Source organism: Eublepharis macularius, chromosome 17, assembly GCF_028583425.1.
Source record: "Eublepharis macularius isolate TG4126 chromosome 17, MPM_Emac_v1.0, whole genome shotgun sequence".
Classification (NCBI taxonomy): Eukaryota; Metazoa; Chordata; class Lepidosauria; order Squamata; family Eublepharidae; genus Eublepharis; species Eublepharis macularius.
The window spans coordinates 31278713-31291597 of NC_072806.1; the positions used below are offsets into that span (position 1 = coordinate 31278713).

Below are 12885 nucleotides of genomic sequence, written 5' to 3' on the forward strand. Positions count from 1 at the left end.
TGGTGGTTCTACCGAACAGACCTGGTAAATCGCGTGCCCACATGTAGACATTTAAGGGAGGTAGGGGAAAGATCCTAGAGAACACAGAATTTGTCCATCTCTACCCAAGACCTTTGAGGGCAGTTGAATTGTACTCTCCATTTCCAACTTTCTGGCAAAGAGACAGAGAACCATAGCCCATCCTAAAAGGGCTGCTATCAAGACTCCCAAGTTTTAAATCCATTTAGTAGCAGATTAATCACACAGAAGTTTAAGAGTAAGGCTGAGTAAGGCTGTTGCAGCAAAAATAAGTAATAAAATAAAAATAAGGCTCCTTAAAAGTTAACATTTTATTTCAGCATAAAATTTTGAGGTTTAGAAGCCATTTCTTCAGATGACAGGATCGTCACTATGTAGTATTTTTTTAAAAAAAACAATAGGGTCAAGGTATTTTGAAAAATTCAGCACAGACCACATTTATTTTGTTAAGCAATTTTGGTTCCAACCATGAGGGGAGCCCTTCCTTTCCACAGACGTATTTCCCACCTTCAATATCTTGCAAACTTCTCTGACATCCTAAAAGAACAAATAACTACTAATCAGTGTTGAGAGTTTGGGCCCTGACAGAACTCAGCTTGTCGTCAGCCTAACCTCAACCTCAAAAAACAACATCTGAAGAGTTTCTGCCTTAGGGGCGGAACCAGCAATGCATTTTGGCCCATTTCTGACTACCGAACATGCTCCAAAAAGAGGCAAACAGCAACACTGCACATATCAGTAGGCAGCAAGTCCAAATGAGAGGAGAGAGATAGAGGTTTTATTATAGATCTTGTGAAATTTCTCACGGACTGTCTTCACCCCATTCTTTCATGAGGCAAAATGCTGGCATCAAAACGAACCCAGAGGCTTTTGGCTTTAGCTCAGGCTGTAACAATCGGCTGCCCACTTCCCAACCAAAGTCCATTTCACAGCTTATTGAGCTTTTGCAGGAGCATGGTGCGCAGCTCCTTGTCGGTGACGTTCTGTGTGATGGACTCCAGGAAGTGCTTCTCGTTGGCTTTCCTCAGGGCCCGACCGAGGGACTCGTCTGCGTCACAGAGCATCTCGTACTGAGAAAGGATCTCCAGGGAGAGGAGCAGGAGGGGCTCGCTGATGCCATCTGGCAACATGGCTGCCACATGGAGCGTGTGGCAAAACATCTGGATGTAAACGAAGGATAATTCCCGTGTCACATTCTTCTCCTCCACAGGATGCCACTGACAACGGGCAATGCCCTTGACTGAGCCCAGCATATCGGAGAGGCCGAGGCAGTAGAGTCTTGCCACGTGTTTCCATGCTTCCAATGGCAGCCACGTGGCACCGTTAGAACTGCATAGGAATTGAAACCCCCTCAAGAGAAGCACTGAGAACTGGAGGTGATAGGCAAAAGGCTGAAAGTTCAGCAAAGGCAGATACTGAACATATTCCAAAGAGTAAGGCACATAGAGAACCTCTCTTTCCAAGAGGCTCTTAATTACATGGATGAGTCTTCTCCATTCACTCTGGCTGCACCATGGAAATACTTGCACCATGGCCAGCAAGAAGCCCTTGCTGAACAAGTTGACTTCCTCGGGATTGTCCATGTTAACCATCAGCAGCACGAGCATCTGCTCCCTCAAGGCTGTGGAGATGCAACAACACTCCAGCCACGCCAGAAGACCACTCCCTGCCCCGTAAGCTGGGACGGGACGGGACGTCCAGTCGTCCTCCGGGAGTTTACAGACCTCAAACAGAGTCGCTGGGACTTCGTTTTTGAAGTGTTCTCCATAAACTTTCTTCAGACGGAGACCAATTGTCCAGTCCAAGGCTTCCACCTTTTTGTGCAGCCAGGCGACCGACTGAGTCCACACCTCTAGAGACACGGAGTCCTTCTGAACTAAAAGGGCATCACAGAGCTGCGCAAGGTTGCTGGCCACCAAGTCCTTGGTCTCGAGCGAGTAACGGTGCCGGTCCAGGGGCTCGTGCCAATAGTGAGTGAATTCGTGGAGGAGCTTGCACAGGCAGAAGATGAGTGGAAACGGGTGGCAGGTGTGAATCCAGTGCTGGTCAGAAGGCAAAGACACCTTCAAAGCCACGTCAAGGATCTGTAGGCACAGTTCAACATGGGGAAAGTCTGATCTCAGAAAAGGAACAACAAGGTTTTGGGTCACCTCGGCCGGAGCAAGGAGAGGACTGGCTCCACTGGGCTGCATGAGACAAACCAGGAACTCCAAGAACTGTTCCTTGTCTTTGGCAGAGGACAGCTTGTCCACGACAGTCTCTTTCAAGCATCCCAGCATGAGGCCGAGGCACTCATCTTGGCCATGAAGTTCCTTGAAGTTGAGAGCTGGGAAAGAGCACAGGATCTCTGCCAGGAATTGGTGTGTTCCTAAGTTGGCCACAGCTAAATTACACATTTTCTTGACAGTGGCCTCTGGGTTTAGTATAGCCAAGCGGGACACTGAAGCAACAGCTTTCTTAAAGCCTTCTCCAGAGGCACTCTGAATTATCTGGTTGAAAGCAAGGTTGAGCTCCTCTGGAAAGCCTTCCCTAAACAGCTTCAAGATCCCAGAAAGGCCCTGCCTGCCCCAAACAGACAAGACACCAGAAATGACCGTGTTCTTATCCAGCAACGAAAGTTCCGTGTAACAGTCAAGGATGACTTGGGTTGCTTTTGCTTGCTGCTCCTGGCTTTCGGCAGAATCACCAGCGGTGCCCAAAGAGGCCACCGTCTGCAGCAACTTCAAGACCAGCTCCGGTTTCTGGAACAGTTCTTTGTTCTTAATGAGGCAAGCAACCCAGTCTTTAGTGGATGCCCAGTTCTTTTCAGAAGCAAAGATGGAACACATCTCCACGTGCCGGTCCATCTTCTTCTCAATAATCACCATGGCCACCGATGCCGCAAGGCTGCTGTCCGAGTTGTTGCCGCTCACCAGGGGGTTGATCTTCTTTAAGAAGTCCGCAATGTGTTCGCCCAGCTCTGACATCCCTTGGGCCAGTTCCTTGTCAAGATTTTCCAGCTTGGTACACCTGGTCAAATTCTTCTCCAGGGAAGCCAGGCTATCGAGAAGCCTGTAGCTTTCGTAGCAGATCTCATGAGGGTTGTTGAGGAGGCCCTGCAGTTCCACTGACCACTCGTCCAGCAAGGCACAGAGAAAGCCCATGTGGCCAACCAAGGGATTGCTGTACGGTCTGGCCACATTAAGCAAACTCACACTCCTCTCTGCTTCCTGCACTTTCTCATCCAAACCCCTCTTGTTGTATCGGTTCTCACAGTCTCTGCTCCAGAGGGTGACCACTGAGGATATCTTGTCCAAGTAATCCTGGACAGGCAGTAAGGCCAGTTTACTCTCAGCTGGAAGCAAAACAGACAGCACGTCCACCAGGTTGGCCAGGGCATAACACTTCATCCTGGTGGGGCCAATGTTCTCTTTTATCATCTTCAGCCCCTCCATCAAGGCTGGGAGGAGAGCGGCAGCCATGGGAGAACTTGGCGTATCGCTCTTGAACCTCTTTGGAACCTGGGGGGTTTCATCTGAGTCCCAGAGGTGCTGGTGAGAGAAGGCTCCAAACAGCAAGGCGAGTCTGTCTTCCTGGCCATCTTTGTGCTTCAGAATTTCCCACCAGACGTCCAAGAAGAAAGACGCGTCTGCTGGAGTGGTCTCATCGGCGACGTATTTGATGAAGATCTCCAACTCCCTCTGGCAAACGGGCTCCGGCAGCACCAAGAGGAGCTGTGCAAACAGCCGAGGAGCATTCACTGCCTTGAACAGCTCGAACAGGATAGTGTGGTTGACTTCTGGAATCATATTGCTCACCGAGAAAAAGACATCGTCTTTCCACCTCTGGTTAGTGGAGGGAGACGAGGTATCCGTGAGGAGAATTTTGGACCAAAGGATGATAATTGCTTTCTTCTTCCAAGCATTGGGCTGGGGGGGATAGGTAGAATAAGAGGTACAGATCTCCCGCAGGGCATCAGTGATGGGCTTCCCAACTTTGCACCAATCAGACTTGGTCAACTCCGACAACGGCTTGGGATGGCACAGCCTGGAAGCCAGCAGGAATCCGCCATGTAAGATGGTTGCTTCTCCGCAGATGGTTACGGGCCCTGTTTGGAAACCAAGACATGCCTGTTGAGAACATAAGTAGTAGTGGAACACCAAAGACAGGAGCCAGAGCTCGGGGCCCCAGACAGGGATTCAGCCAGGTTGCTACCACCTGGCATTGGGAAACATGATAGAGAGCAGCCCAACCAAGGCAGGCGTATTTCTCTTAGGTGACAAACCCTAGAGATACACTTGAGCCTTTTGCAATATCCCACGAAAATAACAATTTGCATTTCTGTTGTTAAGGGGTCCCCAACCTTTTTGAACCTCTGGGCACAAATTCTGATACAGCATAGTGGGCGCAGCCATAAAATGGCGGCTACAAAATGGCTGCTGCAGGAAGTGGAGCCAGCCACAAAATGGCTGCTACAGCTTACCTTCAGCCACACAGTGAAGATCCTTGTGAGGCTTCTGCCAAAGCAAGGTTTTAAAAAATGAGAGCCAGTCTGGTTTAGTGGTTAAGAGCGGCAGGACTCTAATCTGGAGAACCGGGTTTGATTCCCCACTCCTCCGCTTGAAGCCAGCTGGGTGACCTTGGGTCAGTCACAGCTCTCTCAGAGCTCTCTCAGTATAAAGCAGCTTATATCGTCCTCCATTTTATCCTGCAAGGAAGATTAGACTGAGCATGTGTGACTGGCCTAATGTGTGACTAGTCACCTAGTAAGCTTTAATGGCAGAGTGGGGATTTGAACTCAGTTCTCTCGGATTCTGGTCCGATATGAACCACGCACAATGCATAATTTTAGAATACTCTCAAGTCATGCCTCCTCCCAACCATCTTTTCTTGCAGTCAAGCTGCCCAGAAAGTTTCACCATCAAGAAAAGACCTCTGGAGAGCCAGTGTAGTGGTTAAGAGTGGCAGGACTCTAATCTGGAAAGCCAGGTTTGATTCCCCCACTCCTCCGCTTGAAGCCAGCTGGGTGACCTTGGGTCAGTCACAGCTCTCTCAGAGCTCTCTCAGCCCCACCCACCTCACAGGGTGATAGTTGTAAGGATAATAATAATACAATTTATAAACTACTCTGAGTGGGCATTAGGTTGTCCTGAAGGGCGGTATATAAATTGAATGTTAAAAATGTGCACATGCAACCCAATCTCCAAAGGCTTATCAGAAGCCATGGTTGGCAAAACCACACCTGGCCCTACCCACTTTCTAAAAGCACTTGTTAGGCACCAAGAAAGGTAATGGAGGGCACAATGGTGCCCAAGGGCACCACATTGGAGACTCCTGCTATAGGTGCTCAAATCACATCCTGTCTGTACATGAATGCAGCTCATCAGCTCCCATACAAGTTCATCAGCATGAACTTAAGCAGGTGATGCAGCCGTGCAAAATACAGGCACGTGTGTTGAAGCAGCAACCCCCCTTGGGGAAAGCTAGCAGGGAGGGCCCCCAAAGCTCAGCTGCAGAAGTTATGCAGAATGTCCAAGGCTCATCTCTAAGGAAAACAGGTCTCTGGTAGCAGGTGTTGGGGAAGGCGTGTCTCTATAGGAGACCCCTGGAGAATTGCTGCCTATCAGAGAAAATCCCACAGGCAGAGCATGGAAGGGAAAACTTCCTCCCATTCGGTTTACCCATCATGACCTGTCCTCTCTTATGTCTAATCTCCTTTTAAGAAATTAAGTTAGCCACTACATGTGGTGACAGTGAATTCCACAAGATAATTATGCATTGCGTGGAGTTTCTCTGGTTGCCTTTCCTAAGTCTCCTGCTCTTCTATGCTTCAGAAAGCTCTCCTTGCCATTCCGAATACATGCAGCTTCCTTCCTTGAGGGAAAGGCACCTGGCGTATTCTCAGAAGTACTCTTCTTTATTATTTATAGAAGTATAAGGATAAATATGAGGAAATCTCCAGCCCAGATCTCAGTCCAGTCATGCATTTAGGAAGCCTGAGTCTGCCCTATCTCCTATTGGGCTGGGGCAAATAATACTGTCCTACCTTACAGGGCTGTGGGGGACTATAATAGAAACCACCTATGAGCAGCAATTTGAAATGTGCCATATAAATGCTACCATTACTTCTTTGCATTTTTAGGACTAGCACTGAAAACAGAAGCGGGGCCTGAGAGTATCAGTTTGAACTAAAGCCCAGGATCTGATCTTTTAGGATTCTGCAAATGGAGTGCCCATTAGAGGTAACACCTTATGGGGGATGGAATTCCTGAGGACAGAACAAGGGAATGGCAGGCAAGAATTCTAAGAGGGTCAACATTCCCAGAAAGAAATGCAGTGATGGGGCAAACTGCATCTGATGAATGCCTCCTGTCTGAGGATTTGGGGACCCTGCCAAGGAAAGTAGGGTGGATAACCTTACAACCCTTCGTCCCCTGCCCAACCTAGGGTTCTTTTGCAAAGATTGTGGTGATTTGGCACAAGCCTTTAAAAAAAATACAGAAAAGCAAGGAGTTTCTGAAGACATGCATTCGAGAAGAAAACAAGCCCCTTTCATGCTTCACAAGGAATGTGCATACTTCCTGTATGTATGTGTGTACGTTTTTTGGAATGCAAGAACCAACACATGTTCAGTTTACAAATGAAATCCTGGACCAGTACCTGGAAGGCGGGGTTGGACTCATACGTTCAGCTATACATGCTTGGACTGTAACCTGACAATTACTCAAGGCACGTAAGAAAGAAAAATCAAGTGTACTTTGTACACAGATCATTCATTGTAACTTGTGAACAAGGCCAGATTTTTTTTAAAGCCAATGAATAGTTACCTTTAAACTTGGCAGAGTGCTGCTCCCCTGCAAAACTAAAACAAAAACAACAATCTGGCCGGTATGGTGTGGAGATTGAGGGTCGGATAAGGGTTCAAATCCCTTACCAGTCATAAAGCAAACTGGGTGCCCTTGGCCAGTTTCTCGCAGTCTAATCTACATGATAAAATTGTGGAGGCAAAACGGGGGACGACAAGCATGGGATAAAAACGGGGGACAGAGGCAGGCGGGCACGAAGATGTGCTCAGCTGACTTTTAATTTTTTAAAAAATCCTGGTGGTGGAGAGTGCCCTCAAGTCATAGCTGACTTATGGCGACCCCTAGTGGGGATTTCATGGCAAGAGACTAGCAGAGGTGGTTCGCCATTGCCTGCCTCTGCAACTGCAACCCTGGTCTTCCTTGGAGGTCTCCCATCCAAATACTAACCATGACCAAGTGCAAAAACCAGCGGCCCGCTAAGCGGAAGAAAGGGAGAGACTTTCTGAACATGCGCAGAGAGCCCTCTAAAACGAGGCCACCTCTAAAAACTGAGCATGCTCAGCCAGTCTCTTCAAAGCAACGCTGAAGCAGCGCTTCTGAGCATGTGCGGAGTGCAACTCCCCGCGGAGGGTCCGCGAACCCCTGACGCGCCCGCCGGAGGAGGGTCCGCCGGCCCCGGCCCGCCTACCCACCTAGGTCCATGGCTGCGGCACTTCCGCCCGGCCCGGCTGCTGCAGTTGCGAGGCAGACGGCATGGCCGAGCTGCGGGCTCCGCCGCCGCCTGCCCTGGCCGGCCTCCCGGGCGCCGCCGTCCGGAGCGTCGCCCGCCTGCGCCATTGTGCGCTCAGGGCGCGCGGCACAAAGCGCACCGCAGACCCCGCGCCGCCCGCCCGCTCGCTCGCTCGCCGCGCCGCACCAGCCGCCTCCAAGCCCGCGCCGCGCTGCGCTCCGCCTCCCTGTGCGGCGCCTCCCCAGCCAGCAAGACGGGGCTGCGGAAGGCCAAGCAGCGCCGAAACAGCTACCTCTGCCGGCTGATGCGCAACACCGCCCGCCGGCGCCGGGCGCCTCTCCTGCCCGCCTACACGTGCTGGTAAGGCCCAGAAGGAGGGGCCGGCCAGCCCCAGCCGAGGAGGGGCCCCTGGGAAGCAGCGGGGCTTTATGGGCCGCAGCCCCGAGGAGCTCCGCTTGAGTTCCCAAACGCCCCAGCCACGCTTACTCACAAACCAGCCCCGGCAGTTCCGTTGGGCTTTCTCCCAATGTAAAGATGCGGAGGGTGGAAGAAGCACGCCAGGCACGTTTGCTGCGGAGTAAATCCCGTGCCGTTCCAAATTAATTTCTGCAGGTCATTTATATCCCGTCCTTTCCCCCAACGGGGACCCAAAGCAACTTGCATCGTTCCCTCGTCCGTTTGATCCTCATAACGACCCGGCGAGGTAGGTTAGGCTGGGTAGGGGGGCAACCCCGAGGTCTCCCTGCAAGCTTCTGTGGCAGAGGGGGGCATTCGAACCTGAGCTTCCTAGATCGTGGTTAGACACTCTAACCACTGCACCTGGTTGTCAGTGGGCCCTTCGCTTTCCTTAAATTAACTGGTCATAAATCCAGAAGAGTTAGTGTTAGTCTGTAGTAGCAAAATCAAAAAGAGTCCAGTATGCATCTGACAAAGAGAACTGTGATTCTCGAAAGCTTATGCTACAATAAAGTTGGTTAGTCTTAAAGGTGCTACTGGACTCTTTTTGATTTTACTTAAATTAACTGCGACGTTTAAAGACTTAAGCCAAACATAATACAGATCCGTCTTTCTTTTAAGTGTAGTGAGCCCAGGAAACCAGAACTCAGCTTGTGGACTATCCGTCAAATACTGGCTGTCACTAGCAAAAGGCCATGGGACAAGCCAGGCATTTAAAATGGCACACTAAACCAAAATTAAGACTAAACAAAGCTGATCAACCACTCCAAACTGTGGCGTCCAATCAACATGCTCTACCTAATCAAGAAGTGGCCCATGTTCAGACAGTCAAACTTATTCTAGTTGCATTCAACTTTGGCGGCCCTAATTGAGCAGAGAGGTGGGATATAAACTTCGCCAATAATGAAGTTTGATTTCTCCTAGTGTCTAAACCAAGCTTTACTGTAACTATTTGGGCTTGATCCTTCAAAGCTTAGCATTGTCAGCCTTGCATCCGCTACTAAATTTAAACTTAAAAGTTTGTTTGCTGGGGTTGTGCCATTTTTCAAAATGTAGATGGGGGGAGGGATTTCCAGCTGTAATTGACCATTGTCTCCACTCCCTCGGCAGTGTCATTCTTTCATCCTCCACCAAGTCTTTTGCCAGTGTTTTGTATTTTTACTACTATTGCAACTAATCTGAGCAAGGCAGAAAAAGAAGCATTCTGTACTGTGCAGTGGTTCAGTTCTCCAGCCAAGCCGCCCATGCAGCAGCGGGAAATAGCACAATGATACACTACTCAGGCCAAGCCGTCAGTGATGCAAAAGGGGACCATTACCACTTCTTGGGCCTCACCCACTGTGGCTGCGTCCCAGTCGAGCCCCTGTAGCATTGCTTAGGCCAGCAGAATATCTTGAACTGGCCCTGCAGAGGTATGGTGTTGTTGCTAGCCTTACGTTGTGTTGTGCAAACCAACTTTGAACTCATGAAGCTGTCTTAGGAGTCAGCCCCTGGGTCTCTAGAGGTCCCTCTCGCCTGCTCTGACTAGTAGCAGCTTTCCAAGGACTTAGGCAAGAGATCTTTCACATTACCTGCTAGCTGATTTCTTTTAAAACTGGAGGTGCCAGGATTGATCTTGGGACCTTCTGCACTCAAAGCAGGTTTTCTACCACTGAGCCATGGCCTCTCCTCCCACCTTGCTCTAAAATGAACTTTTAATAACATGTTCCTTGCTCATAAATCCAGAGGAGTTAGCCGTGTTAGTCTGTAGTTGCACAATAGTAAAGTTCAGTAGTACCTTTAAGACTAACCAACTTTATTGTAGCATAAGCTTTCAAGAACCACCACAGCTCTCTTCGTCAGAAGCATCCCCTGGAAGCCATTTTGTTCCGGACTCTGCCTCCTCTGGAAGCCATTTTGTGGCAGCCATTTTGTTCCTGACTCTGCCTCCTCTGGCAGCCATTTTGTGGCTACACCACTACGCTGTGTTAGAATTCCAAAGGTGCCACAGGCTCCAAAAAGTTGGGAATCCCTGGCTTAATACAGTCCTGCTGTATTCTTCCCAGGTGTCTGCTGGTGGCAGGCAAACTCCTGGGGATTTGCCCCCTCGTCCGCCGATTGCCCAGCAGTCAGCAGGAGGGGACATGCTCTGGAGGTTGCCCACCACCGGCAGGCATCTCAGAAGCACACGCTCCCAACCAGTGCGGCAACATCACTTCCGGAAGTGACATTGTCATGCTGTCGGCGGGAGCATTTCTGCACTTTCTTTGGGTCCGATTTGGGCCCCAAACTAGCTGAATCAGCCCTGTGCAGAGCACAGGAGTGTTCGTTCGGTCAGCGTGGTGACATCACTTAATAACATTTGATTTATATACCGCCCTTCAGGATGACTTAACACCCAGTCAGAGCAGTTTACAAAGTATGCCATTATTATCCCCACAACAAAACACCCTGTGAGGTGGGTGGGGCTGAGAGAGCTAGAAGCTGTGACTGACCCAAGGTCACTCAGCTGGTGAGGAGTGAGGCATCAAACCCGGTTCTCCAGATTAGAGTCTCGTGCTCTTAACCACTACACCAAACTGGCTCTGTTCTGGAAGTGACGACATGCCGTCTGTGGGAGTGTTTCTGCCCTGTGCGGAGCGCAGGAGCACTTGCGCGGAGGACATGATGACATCACTTCCAGAAGTGATGTTATCACGCCAGCTCAAGCAAGGTAAGTATCAGGTACTCCACCCTCCCGATGGGTGGTGAGGGGTATCTGGCAACCCTATCCTGCAAGGGGCGGATGTGATTTCAAAATCATTTCTCTTTCCGCCCCCACCTGCCACAGCCCCTCGCAGCTTGCTGTTATCATTAAGGGCAATTGATTAAAGCTCTTCCCTGTCTCCTCTCTTTCTTTCCTCTTGTATGAAACTCCAGGGACAGCCCGTATAAGTACAACGCACGGCAAATCTCCCGAAACTCCCTTTGCACAGGCGCGAAGGAGGGAGCGCTTTTGACGACATGTCTGAGGCTTAATTTGAAAAAGCCACAGCCCTGGTCCAACAAGTGATGGATGAGAAGAGTGGCACCCCCTCCTGCAGGGAAAGGCAAGGCCAAGGGGGAGGCCTGGAATAGACACAAGGGGTCGTTCATGGACAGCCACGCAGAGGAACCGAAGAAGAAATCTGGCCCTTATTGGCATACTGCAGGTGACTAAGATGCTGCGTTTGGCTCAAGGGGAGAATTTTCCTCGCTTCCCAGTTGTTGAAAACAGACAGGGCAATTAAACTTCCCCAGACCTCAATCATTCAAAATGTGTAAGCTTGTCTTCAGTTCAAACGGTATTCAACTTGATCCTATTGACGGCACCATTTCAGATTTTGTGCGCATATGGGATATGGCACATTCGAATGTGCTCCTTATAAGAAATCCTGATGGCAGAAAACTCGTGCGCCAGGGAGAAGGCTAGCTTGCACTCTGTCTTAATGGGCTTTCGTTCCAAGTACAATTTAAACGCAAACAATCCTGCTGTTTGGAGGCTGAATTGGAACTCTTTCATTAGGACCGTAGAGTGATTATTACAATATGGCTGAAGTTACCATTTAAACTTTCAGAGTTCAGTTGTGTAGGAAGTCACATCGTTTCTCTGGGAGGGAGCCAATAGGAGTTTTGCAGGGGACTGGTATAAGAGGCTGAGGACTTCTGCCTTTGGGCTAGAGGACAGAACTGGGCTTACATGGGTCAGAACCACTAAACACAAGACTATAGTCCGTGAAGAACAATTAATACTACAATATATCATTCAAATTTTACCTTGTGCAAGGTGCCTAAATCATTAGTACAGACTTTATGCAATAAATGATATTTATGTTTAAGGACCTGAAGTATCAACTTTATACAGGTTTTACTATTTATTGTATATTTATTGCATGAAGTCTGTACTGATGATTGTATATTCATGATACATGGAGGCATTGGGCTACTAAGCAATTGCTCGTGGCGTAGTTATAATAGCGTGAAAGTTTACTGTTGGGAATTACCTTTTCACCTTATGCACCTAAGATAAAATTTGAATGATAATCTTGATTGTACTTCAAAGGGACTATAGTCTTGTGTTTTGTGCTAGAGGCGGCTAGTGCTCGAGCCATTGGGGACCTGTTTGTCTGAATTTTTCAGGCATTTGGAGCTTGGCTGGTTTTAGCTGTTGCCTGGTGCTCTGGCCCCTCATCCCTGACCAGAGGAACCTTTGCAGGCTCAGTGCTTGGGAACAGAGCCAGAGCGCATCACCAGTCAGCTCTGCAGCAACCTGGGGGCGAGCTGAGCAGCGGAGTCCAGAGTGTGAGCAAGAGAGAGCCCATAGTCTCAGCATCTTGTAGGAAGACAGAGGAACTAACTTCCTTGGGAAGTTCAGAGACAAGGTGAGGAAGCAAGAGTGCTATCCATTAACGGGTTCTGTACAGGAACCTGTCTATTTGTTCGTAAGCACCTTCTCTTGAATCTCGAGGTTTACACAACAAAGGCACTTGCGAAAGTAGAAAGCCAGTAGGAGCGTGTGGGTTTTTGCAAACAGTAGCTTGTGTATGATGAAAGAAGCTTTGTGCGTGCACTGTATGTGAAACTCTTGGCGAGTAAGTCCATTCCCTTGAAACTATGGTTGCTGAGCTGCAGAAGCTGAGAAAGAGTGCAGGCCCCCGAAGGTCTTGTCCACATGCCTCTAGGAGGTCCTCTTTCTGTGTGAACAGCTCCTCTGCTGTCGTCGTGGAGATTCATGGTCTTGTGATTAGAGGGTTTCAGGCTGAAGATGGAAGAAGTGATCCCTTCCTCTGATGATGGACTAAGATCTATTCAGGATAGCCCTTTGGAGCTAAAGGAAAATGGGCTTTTGGTAGTGGACAATTTGACCATCAGGAAGACAGAGTGGTGGCGTCTGTGATG

General features: G+C 49.4%; 1 protein-coding gene across 1 annotated transcript; it reads right to left on the minus strand.

Annotated features, from left to right (window-relative positions):
• Nucleotides 1–311: 311 nt before the first annotated feature.
• GEMIN4 (gem nuclear organelle associated protein 4) lies at nucleotides 312–7661 on the minus strand. The gene is made up of 2 exons (XM_055002042.1): nucleotides 7496–7661; nucleotides 312–4105 (listed from the first exon to the last, which is right to left on the minus strand). The coding sequence occupies exons 1-2, from the start codon at nucleotides 7638–7640 to the stop codon at nucleotides 945–947; spliced, it is 3306 nt and encodes a 1101-aa protein (XP_054858017.1). The 5' UTR covers nucleotides 7641–7661; the 3' UTR covers nucleotides 312–944.
• Between the last annotated feature and the right edge of the window lie 5224 nt (nucleotides 7662–12885).